The following is a 17,156-nucleotide window of genomic DNA, read 5'->3' as shown; positions in this document are numbered from 1 at the left end:
GAACCATAGACCTAACATAATAACGTATATATGTAATTGCTTGCAATAATTGTATTACACTGTAACAAACAGCAACCCTTCCTCGCCCTCTGCTGCCTGTAGAGAGGCACAGCAACTGGAACACTGTTGTTCAAATATTACCTACAAAGCCTCTAGCCAATCACAGAGCAGACGGCAAGCGCTAACCTTTTCTGGCTACAACAGAATCGTCCATTTTGTTTCAGTTGAGTTGGTCGCTGCATGAATCAAGCAAGGAAATTATAAGAGTAAGAAAAGAGGTTAGTAATGTGTTTTAGTGTATTTTGAATGTAAACTCGCATGATTTACAAATAGTAGCGACGCTAGCTATCATGCACATTTGTTTGTATACAGCTAGCTAGCTATGACGTTTCAGAGTCCGTTGTTTTGGTGCCCGACCTTAGGTGACTATCCTGTAAAAATGTGCCTAGTTGCTAATGCTAACTACCGGTAGTTGGCAATCAATACCGGCGTAGCAAATACCGTAGTGAAGTCTCTAATGAAACTAGGAACTAGCTAGTTTTATGAAAACTGTTGGCTTTGGACCTATGCGTTGTTTTGCCGTGGATTTTATGTTTCTGTTAACAGGAGCGATGCCCATGTAAGATTTTGTAATGCAACGAAATGGCTACAGTAGCAAACATTGCCAATGCTAGACGTCTACTAAACTACATTCCTTGTCTGTAAACTAATTTCTTACAGATTGGAATTTCTGATCACTGAATAAGTTGCATGAAAGATGAGTGGAATAAATGTGAAGAAGCTCAAAGTCAATGAGCTGAAAGAGGAACTTCAGCAGCGAGGCCTGGATACTCGTGGGCTGAAGGCGGATCTTGTCATAAGGTTGCAATCAGCACTTGAGGCCGAGGCTGCAGGTGAAGAGGGCGGGCCACCGACTGCTGATGTTGGGGGGGATGAGGAACACGATATTGGCGCAGATGGCGACGACTACTCAGATGAAGGTAAACAAATATTTAGGGGGTTCTATGTGTATGTAGACAGTTGTACGATTTCATTGGTTGACTGTTGTTCACAGATTTTCTGTTTTTAAATGGGGCTGGTACTGTTTGTTTCAACGTGACTAGTGGGCTGTCAATTGTAAACATGCGGATGAAACTGCTGTTATACCAAAGTTGTAAATCAAGCAGGTTGTGATACTGACACTATGTTTTCCATACTAGTTAAAGATGATGGGGAAGAAGACCAAGATGGGGAGGACGATGAAGTACAGTTTGTCCCGCAGGCTAAAGAAGAAAAGTTTAATGAGGAGAAAGGTGATGGTGAACATAGTGAAGATGAGCAGGAAGAAGACAGCCAAGAAGGGGCACAGGTGTTAGAACCAGAGAGAGCAGAACCAGAGATGGAGGAACCAGAGCCACCACAACCAGAACCTGTGCAACCAGTACTTGTGCAACCAGAGCCACCACAACCAGGGGCTATGAAACCTGAACCAGTGAAACCAAAGCCAGTGGACGCAGCATCAATTGAGTCTGAAGCAAAGCGTGTGGAGATGTCTGAAATTAAGTCAGGTCAGTAATAACATAACTCAAATGAACAGATTAGTGCTTAGTATATTCTCTTAATTCACCCTGCTGCTCACGCTGCAATTCTTGACATTGTCCTCTTTGGTGCAGATGAGTTTGTGATGGAAGCAGAGTTGAAAAAAGAGGCAGAGGAACCTCTGCAGCAGGAGCAATTGAAGAAGGAGCCAAAGCAGCCAGATGCACATCTTCCAGATGGTGCCAATGAATGTGAGGCCATGGAGGCTGAGCAGGTGAGCCAAGCAAAAACGGAGGATGACCGATGCAACCGTAAGAGGCCATACGATGAAGGCCGTGGCTATGGCTATTATGAACACAGAGAGGAAAGAAGGTACGTGTGGGGGAACAGGTTTGAAAACTACTTCACTAAAGTGCCTTGAAAACATTCTTCCGAACTACACCCCAAGCTTATGCTCCACGCTCTCGCGCACACAGGGCACGTTCTCCACAGCCCCCAGCAGAGGAAGAGGAAGAAGATTTTGATGACACTCTTGTGGCTATTGATACGTGTAAGTGAAAGTACTATGTTTGTTTTGTGATGGTAGTAGGATTTGTGTTGAATGGTTTATTGTGTGCATTAACAACATACAGTTGAAGTCGGAAGTTTGCATACACTTAGGCCGGAGTCATTAAAACTCATTTTTCAACCACTCCACAAATTTCTTGTTAACAAACTATAGTTTTGGCAAGTCGGTTAGAACGTCTACTTTGTGCATGACACAAGTCATTTTTCCAACAATTGTTTACAGACAGATTACTTCACTTATATTTCACTGTATCACAATTCCAGTGGGTCAGAAGTTTACATACACTAAGTTGACTGCCTTTAAACAGCTTGGAAAATTCCAGAAAATTGTGTCATGGCTTTAGAAGCTTCTGATAGGCTAATTGACATCATTTGAGTCAAAGGTGTACCTGTGGATGTATTTCAAGGCCTATCTTCAAACTCAGTGCCTCTTTGCTTGACATCATGGGAAAATCAAAAGAAATCAGCCAATACCTCAGAAAATATATTGTAGACCTCCACAAGTCTGGTTCATCCAAACGCCTGAAGGTACCACGTTCATCTGTACAAACAATAGTACGCAAGTATAAACACAATGGGACCGCACAGCAGTCATACCGCTCAGGAAGGAGACGTGTTCTGTCTCCTAGAGATGAAAGTACTTTGGTGCGAAAAGTGCAAAGCAATCTCGGAACAACAGCAAAGGACCTTGTGAAGATGCTGGAGGGAACAGGTACAAAAGCATCTATATTGACAGTAAAATGAGTCCTATATCGACATAACCTGAAAGGTCGCTCAGCAAGGAAGAAGCCACTGCTCCACAACCACCATAAAAAAGCCAGACTACGGTTTGCACATGGAGACAAAGATTACTTTTTGGAGAAATGTCCTCTGGTCCAATGAAACAAAAATAGAACTGTTTGGCCATATTAACCATCGTTATGTTTAGAGGAAAAAAGCGGAGGCTTGCAAGCCGAAGAATACCATCCCAACCGTGAAGCACGGCGGTGGCAACATCATGTTGTGGGGGTGCTTTGCTGCAGGAGGGACAGGTGCACTTCACAAAATAGATGGCATCATGAGGCAGGAAAATTAGGTGGATATATTGATGTAACATCTTAAGACGTCAGTCAGGAATTTAAAGCTTTGTCGCAAATGGGTCTTCCAATTGGACAGTGACCCCAAGCATACTTCCAAATGTGTGGCAAAATGGCTTAAGGACAACAAAGTCAAGGTATTGGAGTGGCCATCACAAAGCCCTGACCTCAATCCTATAGAAAATGTGAACTGAAAAAGCGTGTGCGAGCAAGGAGGCCTACAAACCTGCCTCGGTTACGCCAGCTGTCAGGAGGAATGGGCCAAAATTCACCCAACTTAGTGTGGGAAGCTTGTGGAAGGCTACCCGACACGTTTGACCCCAAGTTAAGCAATTTTAAGGCAATGCTACCAAATACTAATTGAGTGTATGTGAACTTTTGACCCACTGGGAATGTGATGAAAGCAATTATTCTGACATTTCACATTCTTAAAATAAAGTGGTTATCCTATCTAAGACAGGGAATTCAAACTATGATTAAATGTCAGGAATTGTGAAAGCCAAAAATATTTAAACTCAGGTTACGGTGTATGTCAACTTCTGCCTTCAACTTTATTTATTTACTTTTGGGGGTATGGTTTTGTTTTTCACAGATAATTGCGATCTGCACTTCAAGGTATCACGTGACCGGTATAGTGGATACCCGCTCACCATCGAAGGTTTTGCATACCTGTGGTCAGGTGCACGAGCTTCCTATGGTGTCAACAAAGGGCAAGTCTGCTTTGAAATGAAGGTATTTCCTGTTTAAATTAAGTTGCATTTCACTTAGGCGCTTTGTCGATGGAATATTCAGGTTGTGTTTTCTGATTGAGGAGTCATCGGTTTGAGTACATATGAATTTGGTGCATGTTTTGTTATCCAGATAAATGAGGAGATCTCTGTGAAGCACCTTCCCAGCAGTGAGCCTGATCCACATGTTGTACGCATTGGCTGGTCCTTGGATACCTGCAACACCCAGCTCGGTCAGTTTGTGAAAATGCTTTTGTACTTGATTTTGGATTATCTCATTGTTATTGAGTATTATTATTATTATGCGATTTTGAAACTAACAAAAACTCATTGATTTTGACTCTATACCAGGTGAAGAACATTTCTCTTATGGTTATGGAGGAACTGGCAAGAAATCTTCAAATTGTAAATTTGAGGATTACGGGGAAAAGTTTAGTGAAAATGATGTCCTTGGATGCTACATTGTAAGTATTTGTGAGGGTACAGAAGATTCACTTAGATTCATCTGCCTAATAAAAGCTGAGTACTCAATAAGCCTAAATGTTTTCCTCTCCATGTCTGGTTCAGGACTTCGATAGTGGTGAGGAAGTGGAGATGGCCTTCTCAAAGAACGGCAAGTGGCTGGATGTGGCCTTCCGTGTGTCACGGGAGGAATTAGCTAAACAGCCACTCTTTCCCCACGTTCTTGTGAAGAACTGTGCAATTGAATTTAACTTTGGCCAGAAAGAGGAGCCCTTCTTCCCCCTGCCTGAGGGATACACCTTCATTCAGAACGTCCCTCTGGAAAACAGGATACGGGGAACAGTTGGGCCTGCAACCAAGGCTGACTGTGAGGTGAGTGTCTGCCGTATTGGTTCATTGAGTGGATTGTTGAGTTGGATCATAAGACTAGATTCCTTCTGTCGTCAGTAGCTGTGAGATGCCAGGACTAATTCCTCATGTTTGTCTCTTGTTTTTACCTCAGCTCTTGATGATGGTTGGCCTGCCTGCATCTGGGAAAACCACCTGGGCCTCAAAACACGCGACAGAGCACCCTGCAAAGAAATACAACATCCTGGGCACCAATGCCATAATGGAGAAGATGAAGGTCAGTTATCTTTGTTTCAACACAGAATCCTTCAGTCTTGGTCTTTGGTGTCAAGTTCCCCACTAACGTAATGAAAACCTCCACCCTCAGGTGATGGGACTGCGTCGTCAGAAGAACTATGCTGGTCGCTGGGATGTCCTGATCCAGCAGGCCACACAGTGTCTGAACAGGTTGATCCAGATTGCTGCCCGCAAGAAGCGTAACTACATCCTGGATCAGGTATCTACTTTCTGATTTCTCACCCCATTCTATGTTAATGTGCTCAACCCCCCGCCCGCTGCTGTTCACTGATGCACATGTCCATTAATGCACTCTTTGATATACTGTCTAGTGTAGAAGCCTTGATCAACAACTCATGGAAGTTATCACACTTTTCATTGTCCTGAACATGCTGCTGAAATCATTATTTCTGTTTTCGCTTAAATGAAAGCAGTATTGACATTGTATGTTTTTACTCAATATTTTTTATTTCCTCTCTGTATGTCCTGTTGAAAAAGAGCTCTAAGCTGTACAAATAGTCCATGTCTATAATAAGATGTTGAAAAACAAGTAAACACTGCCGGGTGGTGAGTAAGAAATACACCTTCTGTTGTTCGTTAACTGTAAGATTAGTTCAAGTTCAAACTCACATCACCTTTGATGTAAGATAGCTGATTTATACATACAGACAGCATATGGAACTTTTGAATGTTGTATGTAAAATGAATAAAACATTAAGGTAAGTGAAAACTAACATGTTTGAATTTTCAGGGCGTTTGCTCAAGTTACTCAAGGTAGGTAAGGTCTTGGACATTCTTATGGATGCCATGGAATTAGTGAGTATTGACAGGTAGGTAGTGTATGTTGTTATTGTCATGACAGATGGACTATTGACAAACAGGTAAGTTCTGGTAAGTAAATAGGGGGACCCTGTTATTGTAGGCAAGATATTACACAGCTTTATAAACTATAAATTGTTAGTTTATTCAGCCAGTTACATTAAATCAATGACCGCACAGAGAATAGTTTGAAAAGCAGTACATTGATTGCCCTAAAAGGGTTTATCTGGAGACAATTCAATTGATTTTACAGATGTTTTTCTTCTGTTAATTGTATGGAAGTGAATGTGAGCTCTGTGGAAGAAGCGATTAACGGGAACATGCATCTATTTGCTCAAGCTTGTAAGAGTGAGCTGTCAATATGGCAAAAATAGATTCAAAGATGGAACATATTTAAAGATTCTACTATTTTTTTTGTAATGTAGTATTTTGCATTTTAAGTAGCTAATGTTCTTAGCTCTTCATTGGAAATGTTGACCAGTTGAGAACTTGTGAGAATTAACCCAATAGATGACTAACAGGGTCCCCAAAGTTCTTTCTCACAGGAAATGCATTCCAGACACAACGGTAAGTTGTGAGAGACAACCATATGTAGTTCCAGAACAGTAAATATAGGCATGAAGGAAAAAAACTCTCACTTTCATCATTGCAGGAATCCAATTTCCCTCCTATGGAACGCAAAGCTGTAACAAAACCAGACAAGTGAACAATAATGAACAGCTTCTACTTCTTTCTTGTCAACTTTGCTAGACAAATGTATATGGATCAGCCCAGAGACGAAAAATGCGTCCTTTTGAAGGTTTTCAACGCAAGGCTATTGTAATTTGTCCCACGGACGAGGATTTAAAAGAGCGAACGTTAAAGCGAACTGATGAGGAAGGGAAGGATGTGCCCGATCATGCCGTATTAGAAATGAAAGGTAGGAATTCCATGGATAACAAAATTTAAAAAGACAATGCATTTCCTATGTATTTTTTATTTTTTTATTTTATGGAAACTTGGAAGATCCCAACCGTCCCCTTCCCCTCAGAGAGCTATTCCCACTTTCCCCCCATCATCCATCATTCTCTTATTTGAACCATTTCTGTCAAACTTCTCGTTCATCTATTTAGCACTGCAAACTCAGGGTGACGTCCATTTCAAGTGTTGGTTTTGATTCTGACCCTTGAAGGATGAGATTTTAAGAGTATATCAATTTAAATTTTTAACAAAACCATTGGCAGTGCAATTTCCATAACCAAGGGAGGAAATATTGAACATTTATCACTTAAGAACTGAGGACATGCATACGTCCATAGGCTATGCTTGTGATTTGCAGTTGCAAACTTTCCCCTATCTACATATCCATAACTCTCCTTAGTTTTGCTATTTTATTTTTCTCTATTTCCTTGTCCTCCCTAAACTGGAGCAAATTCTCCCCTGTCCCTTGAGGTAATGTTTTGCTCCAATTCTGGTGCAACTCCACTCTCTCCCCCACTTCCCTCTTTCCCTTTCTACCCCTTCCTATTATTGTCTATCAGATAGTAATAATGATTTTCTTTGTCTTTCGACGGCGCCGCTATACTCGTCCTGACAACGTCCAACCCCTCTGCTTCCTGTAGCCAACTTTGTGCTCCCAGAAGCTGGTGAGTTTCTTGACAACGTGACTTTCATCGAGCTTCAAAAAGAAGAGGCTGACACGCTGGTGAAGCAGTACAACGAGGAGGGCCGCAAAGCCGGCCCACCCCCTGACAAACGCTTCGACAACCGCCAGGGAGGTTTCCGTGGTCGCGATGCACCTTATCAGCGCTATGACAACCGTGGTGGCTCCCAAGGAGGAAGGGGAGGCTACCAGAGTCGTGGTGGACCCCAAGGTGGCAACTTCAGAGGAGGTGAGGAGCAAGGTTTATTTTTCTAAATTTGTGTTATGAGCCTACTTAACTTCCTGCCCTTCATACATGACAGGCTATAACCGTGGAGGCTACCAGCAGAACCGTTGGGGAGGCAACCGTGATGGCGCAGCAGGAGGGCAACATGGCTACAACCGCAACCAACAATCTGGAGGGAGCTACAATCAACACCGCCAAGGACAATATAACAAGGGAGCCACTGGCAGTTACAGCCAAGGACAGGTAAGCTGTCTTAATATATTGGTTACTTTGTTTTTTAAGGGGAATCTTCACACATTTTTCAACTTCATATTCATTGTCTCCAGTACCACCCCCAACATCAACATGTGAAAATGCAGTGTTTATGTTTTGTAGTAAAAAGGATAATGACATCAACTAATTAGTAGGCAATGCCCACTCACAATTGGTCAAAGTCACACGACTAGCACTCAGGAAGATAAGTGTTTTCATTTACATCATATCTCTTTTTACAACAAAACATATAAATGCACCATTTTCGCACATTGATGTTGGGGTGGTGCTGGAGACAATGAATATGAAGTTGCAAAATGTTGGTGTTTCCCTTTAATTGCATCTCCTTATGTGGTTCTTCCTCTGTCAACACTTCACCAGTCCTTCCAACTTTCTGACATTGTATGTGTTAACTATAGCCACAGACATACAATCAGGGCTACAATCAGGGCTACAATCAAGGCAACTACAACCAGGGTTACAACTACGGCAGCTACAGCCAGTACCCAGGTTACAGCCAGAGCTATAGCCAAACTCCTGCTGCTCCTGCCGCTGCTGCTGCTGCTCCTGCCGCCACTGGACAGACCTACAGCCAGCAGCAGCAGAACTACAACCAGCAGTATCAACAGGTGATGAGCTAGTTTCTTAGGTTGGCCCATATATCAATGTTAACCTGTCACCTGTCTAAAACTCACTTCATAATGTATTGCTCTCTTTCCCTCTGATCCAGTATGCACAGCAGTGGCAGCAGTATTACCAGAACCAGAGCCAATGGAATCAGTACTACAGCCAATACGGCAACTATGGCAACTACAGCCAGGGTTCTCAGGGCTCCCAGGGCACGCAGTAGGCCTACAGTAGTGCACTGATGAGACAAATCCATTCCCTGAGCAGCATTCCATTGCTTATCCTGCCTGCAGGCTACACCTGTCTTTTTGTCCTCATCTCCTTAATGATTAGTCTTCCCTTTCTTATAGCTAACATTTTCAAGGTTTTCTTTTCAGGGTCTTAGTGGTTTTTCTCCCTGCCTTTCTGGTATAGGATTTATTTTTTCATGTCACGCCACAACATTAGCATTGTTTTTGCAGTAGGTCCTGCAACCATTTAGTAACATTAAGCTTATTTGTCTTGCCTGTTTGTAGACCCTGGCTATTTTAAATGAGCAACAGTGGTGTAGTTTAACATGCATATGTAGTACACTTTTCAGTGTTGTGCAGTGAATGTTTATTAGAGCTCATAAAAGGTAGCTGGGATTTGCATGTGTACATTTCAATGTGTTTTTAAGAGAGATGGAAGTTTGTAGGACAACTTTTTGTTTTAATATTTTGCTGTTTACGTGTCATTTTTAGTTTTAGATGTTAGATCAAAGAACCATACATTTTAAAGAAATTGGTGTAGAGTCTGGACTAATTATATATATAAACAAAAAAATGTATCTTCAACTGTTGAGGTTTTGATTTAATCCATTAATATTTTGCCCATATTTATTGAAATTAAAGTCTTGAAGACAAACATTTTGATTACTTTTTTCTATAACCTGTATAAAGAGAGCTTGTAAAACAACATTTACCAAAATGTATTGTTTCACACCATTTAAAACGTTCTGTAACAGTGGTGGTCATCTATTGTCCCTCCAACTTGTTTTTCCAATCTTTGTGATCATTAACTAGTTTCATGTGTGGTTGTAAAACTTTTTTATACCATATACCATGTATGTAAAACAGTATCTGCATGTGGTTCTGTGTTAAATCAAAACTTACTCTTTTTGTATTTGAGAATAAAATCTGAAGACTTTGTCTCTAGTTTATATTATTTTTTCTGTCTTGTTTCTTGATTACTGGTCACAAGTTGATTTTAATTATGGATCATTATAAGACATACATAGCTATAACAACATATACTGTTAATTAACCACTTTCGTCTGTGGCTATAACCTTTGAACCTGTTTTAAAGGCACAGTGTAAAGGAGTAAAACATATATTGCAAAATAACACCTTTAGGTAACGGATATTACGATAAATGTCCCGATGCACAATAATTGTTGCAATTTACCTACAGTAATTAACAGCTACACTGGATATTTCCTCCATGCATATGTCCTGTAATGCGTTATTCATAAAATGTGACATTCGCAATCAAAGTGGATTGTCGATCTATTAACCTTGCCTTGAATCCATTGTATACATACAGAACCCGGAAGTACAGAGCTTCTGCAACTTTTTAACTAAACATTTGGGAAAGACGGGAAAGGAAAATTACTTGTTGCGAATGCAATAGCTACATGTTTGGATACATGTTTCAATGTGTTCTATTGAGTCTGTAATGGAGAGAGATATAGGAACAATATATGCTATAAGGGCTCTTGGGTGAGTATGTAGGTTTATTCTGAAAACAGATTAGATTATGCCTCCTACCTAGCTAACGGATGTCAGAAGCCTAGCTAGCAGACGTACTGCACGTGCCAGATGGGGTAGACAAGTAAACAGCACAAGAGTAGGTCAGCTCGTCGCTTAGAGGCCCAGTTTAATACGTTTGCTTTCGCTACTGTGTGTTTTCTGAACCTTATCTATCTAGTTAATACACGTGTTGCTTGATCTCGGTCATTACTTTAACATTATTTCAGGTACACAAGCAGTGTCTGTGTCAGACGGTGCAGGTGTGATGAGCTTCCTTGTCCGCTGCTCACTTGGCTGGCGTCAGAATTGAGGGCTGTCTGCACAGAGTTACAGGGTATATAACCTTACAACTAAGTCATCATGCAATTGTACATGATACAAGGGTAGCAACTAGAAGGTGCACCTACAGACACTTGCTATATATATATATATATATACACACTCACACACACCTACTAGTTTGGACACACCTACTAATTCCAGGTTGTTGTTTAAAAAATACACATTTTCTACATTGTAGAATAATAGTGAAGACATCAAAACTATGAAATAACATATGGAATCATGTAGTAACCAAAAAAGTGTTAAATCAAAATGTTATATTTGAAATTCTTCGAAGTAGCCAACCTTTGCCTTGATGACAGCTTTGCACACTATATATATATATCTATATATTTATTTTTTTAATAAATGTTTTATTTTCACATACACAGGACAGGTGAAGTTAAATGTGTTGTTTTACAGGGTCAGTCATAGTAGTACGGTGTCCCTGAAGCACATTAGAGCTAAGTGCCTTGCTCAATTATGGTGTGTGTGTTTGGTATGCATGCATTTCAGACCAAAAGACTGGTATTGTCCTAGTGGGGGAGTTGCGGACCCTGCTGACCGAGCTACTTTGTCCCTACGCTGCACTGACCACAGATCCACTGAGTCCTCCTCTCCTCAACAAAGTCACTGGTGAGAGATTAGGCAGGTGGGAGTTCTTGAAATGTAAAAGTGTTGAAATGAAGTGAATAATGTATGTTGTGTATTGTTGATGCTATTATCCTTATGGTCTTATTTGTAGAGTACATGGTGTCAGAATTACAAGCAGCACGTATACTTCAACATAAAGAATTACATCCAGAGGATGAGAAGAGTGAAGATAAATCTGAGAAAGAGCAGAGAGCGGAAGATCCCAGCATTGTTGATACAAAGAACTGGTGTAAAGAATATGAAGATGGCCAGGAGATGGAACAAGGTGACAGGAAGGAAGAAACAGAGCGTGAATTGGCTTTGTTGCTTCAAACCCTAAACATGGACGAGTCTTCACGGCTTACAGATGTGTGCCATCAGGTAAGGAGAGACCGACTCAGACAGGATGTGATATGAAAAGTGTCTGTAGAATGTTGCTGTTGATACAGTGCCCGCTTCTCTATCACACTTTACTATTCAGGTGGAGTCCCGTCTTGCGGTATTGCCGTGTGGCGATATGACAGAACCTCTGCTGGACACCAATCTCAACTCTGAGCAATGGGTAGGTTGTCAAAGGGGGGGGTTCCTCATGACAGTGCTGAAGGTTGTCAGTGTATTTGGTACCTTATTTATTCACCAGATTATTCATTCCTGTATTGGTTTTTCCACCTATTTAGAGGCAAGTCCAGAAGATAAATCGGGCTCTATTAGAGGACTATAATTGTCGACGCCAAATGATGATCAAACGTTTTCAGGTCACACTTCAGTCCTTTGCCTGGGGAGAGAAGGAAAAGGTATGCAACACTGCCTCTACTAAACGTTACTTTATATGCAGGCTAAATCGATACTGAGTGTACAAAACATTACAATCACCTTCCTAATATTGAGCTGCACCCCCTTTTGCCCTCAGAACAGCCTCAATTATTTGGTTTTGAAAGCACTCCACAGGGATGCTGGCCCATGTTGACTCCAATGCTTCCCACAGTTGTGTCAAGTTGGCTGGATGTCCTTTGGGTGGTGGACCATTGTTGATACAAACAGGAAACTGTTGAGTTCTTGACATACTCAAACCAGTCTAGCTGGCACCTACAACCATACCCCGTTCAAAGGCACTTCAATATTTTGTCTTGCCCCTTCACCATCTGAATGGCAAACCTACACAATCCATGTCTCAACTCTTAAAAATTATTATTTAACCTGTCTCCTTCCCTTCATCTACACTGATTGAATTGGATTTAACAAGTGACATCAATAAGGTGCTGTAGCTTTCACCTGTCAGTCTGTCATTGGAGAAAGCAGGTGTTCCTAATGTATGTCCATATTAAAAGCACTAGAGTGCAAATTACTTAATTGTAGTCAATGGGCGCAAACGCAAGGCCACTTCGAGCAGAATTAACAGGCATGTGCACAGCACAGGAACAAAGTCCATTTCTATCTTCACAGCTTCATGCTGCACCCCATGTGGAACAGTCTGTAAGGTGTTGCCAGCACTGACCTTTGGATCATATCTGCTAAATATGGCAGTGTGATAAGATCTCCAACTCCTAAGGACCATATTCCATCAGACCTGGGTCTCCAGAATAAGTCCCAAAAATGTCTGGAGTTGCAAGAATCAACAATTGTACTCCAAAAAAATACATTACAGTGTAAAACAAACATAAACATGCCCTTTTGTTGCATTGGCGCAATTTTTCCCTCCCCTCCCCCCTGGATACCAGGTGACAGGTTTTCATTGAATAGGGTCAGACAGAGGATCTTGAGGGAGAGTCTTCGCAGTGAACAGCAAGTTAAGGCATGTCAGTCAGGAGCAAAAAGTTGAAGTCCTCAGATGTCAAATCAAGGACGAGGATTGAGAGTTTCTCCATGGTGACATGAGGTGTGATGAGCAACATTTTTTTTGCATTCAGTGAGCATTTGCTGAGAGCACAGCAAATCGCAGGGACGAACTCAGAACCATTAGTTCCACAGTCAGCAAGAAAATTAGGATTGACGATCTGTGTAAGTCAGCGTTAACTTTTTGCATATATATCACATTTGTTTATATAGCCCTTCGTACATCAGCTGATATCTCAAAGTGCTGTACAGAAACCCAGCCTAAAACCCCAAAACAGCAAGCAATGCAGGTGTAGAAGCACAGTGGCTAGGAAGAACTCCCTAGAAAGGCCAAAACCTAGGAAGAAACCTAGAGAGGAACCAGGCTATGTGGGGTGGCCAGTCTTCTTCTGGCTGTGCCAGGTGGAGATTATAACAGAACATGGCCAAGATATTCAAATGTTCATAAATGACCAGCATGGTCGAATAATAATAAGGCAGAACAGTTGAAACTGGAGCAGCAGCACGGCCAGGTGGACTGGGGACAGCAAGGAGTCATCATGTCAGGTAGTCCTGGGGCATGGTCCTAGGGCTCAGGTCCTCCGAGAGAGAGAAAGAAAGAGAGAATTAGAGAACGCACACTTAGATTGACACAGGACACCGAATAGGACAGGAGAAGTACTCCAGATATAACAAACTGAACCTAGCCCCCCGACACAAACTATTGCAGCATAAATACTGGAGGCTGAGACAGGAGGGGTCAGGATACACTGTGGCCCCATCCGAGGACACCCCCGCACAGGACCAAACAGGAAGGATATAACCCCACCCACTTTGCCAAAGCACAGCCCCCACACCACTATCTGAATATAGACTTGACAGTAACACAGATCCCCAAAATATATTGTTTAGTTTTATATTCCTTTATTGTATTTGTATATTGTATGTATATTAATGCCAAACCTGTTTCCATGTTCTCCACAGGAGCGCAGTGAAGTGCTTGCCTCAATACCTCCACTCTCATCACTTCCCCTCATATCCCAAGTCTCCATGTCTCTTCTGCTTGCAGCAAGAAAAGACCAATCTTACATTTTACCAGTAAAGGCAGGGGAAAGCACTAAAGTCCACAAGGTATGCTGTAGCTAACTAGCTTTGAGTTTTGTTAGATTTTTAGAATGAAGATAAAGAGATGTACTATTCTGATTATTCTGTCTTCTCTGTCTCTGTGAAGGTATTGATGGGCAGTGTACCAGACCGGGGTGGACGGCCAGGAGAAATTGAGGCCCCCATGCCCATGTGGGAGGGACGGAGAGAGGGAGGGAGGGGTCGTGGAGGGCCACGCAGAGGGGGTGGTCAGAAACGACAGAACTTTTCTGGAAAAAAGAGAAACAAATGAGAGTAACACAATAGGTTGTATGAAGGAAATGACAAGGTAGAATTTAGCGACATGGCGATAAAGACAAACCCACAAGCAAGAAGATTTCAATATCAAAATACATTTTGTTTAACATTGATATAATTTATGCAGATCCACAAAGGTGCAGTCCTGAAATTTTGCTCAAAGTCAAATTCAACAACAAAATGTGTTGCTGTGGAATTTAAATTAAATTGAAGAAATATGTTAATAAGGATAGGCTATAATCGATTTGTGATATTTTTGAGGGGGACAAATAGGAAGTTGATTATGTGGATAAAAAAAGTGTCTTTTTAAAAATACTTGAGAATATATTGCTTATGTTAGAAACCTGTAGAGTCTATTTGTTTGATTGATTACTTCAATATCGTTTAAATGTCACTGTTTAAATAAAGCCTTAAGTACTTCCTTGTACTTTTGTTTTATCATCATTAGAAAACACAGATATAAATGTCATAGTCCTGTATGGCAGGTATGTAGGAGGATGAAACATAACTCTGGATGAGCACCTATACATTATAGTATCTTTTCCATTATATACTGACCACTGCAAATGATATGTGGCTTCAGTACAGACCAATGATTAAAATATACACAGATGACTGATGGGGTCCGATGTTGAAGCCACCGTGCCTCTGTAACAGGGTTCTATTGGTGATTCCCCTTGCCACTTTATTGTTAAGCCAATGTTTTTTTTTTTTTTTTTAGTTTTGTCTTGCCTTCACCTACTCAACATGGCATCTTATTGGCTGGTTTGCGTGGCTTGTTTACGAGGGTGGATGTTTCAGTTAGAATCGTCCCAGTGAACCAGCAGTAAGTTGTTGGTTGCAAAGCACTACGTCAAAAGTGATTTTTATACTCCCAAGTGATTATTTAAATGTACAATTTATATCAATTTGTAAATTTTATTAGAACACCACACATAAGATGGCGTTTTTGGTGCATATTTGTTGTAGAGAATTCCAGCTAATACTAGCTAGCAACTTACTGTGTCTGATGGGGGGTTTCGTATATTTTGTACAGTGCGTGATTACAGAGTTGGATGGTGAGCCGGTGCATTGCATGACGTGCAATTTTGTGTTGTTTCTATCTGTATACATCTTCATGACTGGTGCTACAAGTTGGAGTTCGTGTCGATGATTGATTGTACACAACGCAAGAATAGTACTGTTACACCTCCATATATTGGCACTCTCCCACCGTTGTAAACGGGGGAGTTATAGAAAAGCATTTCTATATTTTGTTTTTGCCACATTTATTATATTAGTTTGAATTTACATTTTAAGTGTCTATCTTTAGGTATTTTTTTCCAGTAGTCCACTGTTTGCATCATTATGATGTGCAATACTTTGAAGGCTTAACGCTGACATGCATAACTTTTGTGGGACCTTTAACAGTGGACTAATTTTTTAAAAGTTGACTGGATCTTCACTTTTATAATATATCTGTCCCCAATACAACAAAATATATGCCATTTTGTCCTTGAAACATTTAACATTTAATTGAAACAAAGTTGCTGGAATGTCACGACCTACTTATACCAGTACACTTGTAACAACCTAAGTATTACGAAATTTATATTCGATTAAATATGCCACACGTAGCAAATAGGGCATTACTTTTGTTTACCAAATTCGATACTCATTGACCTCAATACAAAAACTCCTCGCTTGATGAGCGAAAAAAACGAAAACACTGTACCTGCTTGAGAGGATAGATTTTGGGCCCAGCTATCCCTCTTGCTTCGTCTCTTCCTCTCTGTTTGAGTCGACGTCGTCGTGGATTTTGAACAGCGCGAGCCAGCCCGGTTACAAAACGAATGCAATCAACTGTTCACCTGGTGCAAACCCCTCTCAACGGGGTAACCCGGGCCAGATAATCGAATCCCCTCAGTGGTTTAACGTTTTACTTTTTATTAACAAATATCAACAAACGAGGAATAATCACAAGCAAACAAACTATTTACATAGCCAGGAATCCTAAACAAACGAATCATATTCATTAATAATACAAGTTTTAATTGCCTGTTTTTTTCCATTTTAGTTAAAATAGTGCCATATTGTTTAAACTAATTTATAAAGTGAAAAAAAGTTAGGTTTTGACTTAGACCATTTGCATTTGTGAATATGAAATTTACCTAGTATTATTAGCAGTTGAATTAAATTACTACATCTTTATCCATGTCAGAATTTCTGAAATAAATAATTATATCAAACCATTAAATAGTACAATCGGTCCTATTCTTTTTGTAACAAAATTCTGTATGTCAATCCCAAAGAATTCTACTATAAATACAGGCAAAAAACACATGCAAAATGGTCTCCATTCCACAGAAATCACAGTTATATTTAATATTCAGCTTGAATCTTTCCAAAACATGTTTCACAGGATAAATTCTATGTAACATTTTAAGTGAAACTTCCTTTACGTTGTTACTGATACAATATCTGTTAGCAATTCTCAATGCTTTCCCCCCCATTGTATATTACCATAGATATTTGACCAAAAGAATCTTGCTGAGGGAATTGTAGTATTACAAACAATATTCCTAATTGGTTTATTACTACATTTATCTTTGATGTTAATATTGCCAATGCATATATTTTCATGTAAATCTATGTTACTTACATCAACCACAGAGGAATTTCAAAGAGATACAACACCCC

General features: G+C 40.6%; 2 protein-coding genes and 1 long non-coding RNA gene across 4 annotated transcripts; 2 read left to right on the top strand and 1 right to left on the bottom strand.

Moving 5' to 3' along the window:
- Window positions 1-179: 179 nt before the first annotated feature.
- hnrnpul1l (heterogeneous nuclear ribonucleoprotein U-like 1 like) lies at window positions 180-9,710 on the top strand. Its single transcript, XM_064971679.1, has 16 exons — window positions 180-278; window positions 721-980; window positions 1,200-1,547; window positions 1,653-1,890; window positions 1,995-2,068; window positions 3,754-3,893; window positions 4,023-4,122; window positions 4,241-4,353; window positions 4,457-4,723; window positions 4,854-4,976; window positions 5,067-5,195; window positions 6,545-6,713; window positions 7,396-7,665; window positions 7,739-7,905; window positions 8,334-8,543; window positions 8,645-9,710. Exons 2-16 carry the CDS (start codon window positions 758-760, stop codon window positions 8,762-8,764), a joined length of 2,691 nt encoding a protein of 896 aa, XP_064827751.1. The 5' UTR covers window positions 180-278; window positions 721-757; the 3' UTR covers window positions 8,765-9,710.
- A 511-nt stretch (window positions 9,711-10,221) lies between these two features.
- Window positions 10,222-14,904, top strand: im:7138535 (uncharacterized protein LOC797998 homolog). The gene is made up of 8 exons (XM_064971678.1): window positions 10,222-10,280; window positions 10,538-10,644; window positions 11,148-11,267; window positions 11,377-11,645; window positions 11,746-11,826; window positions 11,942-12,058; window positions 14,061-14,207; window positions 14,308-14,904. Exons 1-8 carry the CDS (start codon window positions 10,237-10,239, stop codon window positions 14,470-14,472), a joined length of 1,050 nt encoding a protein of 349 aa, XP_064827750.1. The 5' UTR covers window positions 10,222-10,236; the 3' UTR covers window positions 14,473-14,904.
- Window positions 12,076-16,267, bottom strand: LOC135544225 (uncharacterized). 2 transcript variants are annotated; one of them, XR_010456308.1, is made up of 3 exons: window positions 16,192-16,267; window positions 14,040-14,449; window positions 12,076-13,676 (listed from the first exon to the last, which is right to left on the bottom strand). It is a non-coding gene; the product is annotated as an uncharacterized LOC135544225 (long non-coding RNA). The 2 variants fall into 2 exon arrangements; XR_010456309.1 differs by having other exon boundaries at window positions 12,076-13,668.
- Window positions 16,268-17,156: the final 889 nt, after the last annotated feature.

This window comes from Oncorhynchus masou, chromosome 8, assembly GCF_036934945.1.
Source record: "Oncorhynchus masou masou isolate Uvic2021 chromosome 8, UVic_Omas_1.1, whole genome shotgun sequence".
In the NCBI taxonomy this organism is placed as follows: Eukaryota; Metazoa; Chordata; class Actinopteri; order Salmoniformes; family Salmonidae; genus Oncorhynchus; species Oncorhynchus masou.
Note: the sequence above shows the minus strand (reverse complement) of the source record. Positions and strands in the feature narration are given on the sequence as shown.

What these genes read in the sequence shown, in the direction of transcription:
- hnrnpul1l (XM_064971679.1), top strand. Translation starts at nt 758, where the DNA reads ATGAGTGGAATAAATGTGAAGAAGCTCAAAGTCAATGAGCTGAAAGAG. An exon ending in CCATAATGGAGAAGATGAAG is followed by an intron (nt 4,977 to 5,066) that starts GTCAGTTATCTT and finishes CTCCACCCTCAG; the next exon opens with GTGATGGGACTGCGTCGTCA. An exon ending in GCAGTTACAGCCAAGGACAG is followed by an intron (nt 7,906 to 8,333) that starts GTAAGCTGTCTT and finishes TGTTAACTATAG; the next exon opens with CCACAGACATACAATCAGGG.
- im:7138535 (XM_064971678.1), top strand. Translation starts at nt 10,237, where the DNA reads ATGGAGAGAGATATAGGAACAATATATGCTATAAGGGCTCTTGG. An exon ending in TTACAGATGTGTGCCATCAG is followed by an intron (nt 11,646 to 11,745) that starts GTAAGGAGAGAC and finishes TTTACTATTCAG; the next exon opens with GTGGAGTCCCGTCTTGCGGT. An exon ending in ATCTCAACTCTGAGCAATGG is followed by an intron (nt 11,827 to 11,941) that starts GTAGGTTGTCAA and finishes CCACCTATTTAG; the next exon opens with AGGCAAGTCCAGAAGATAAA.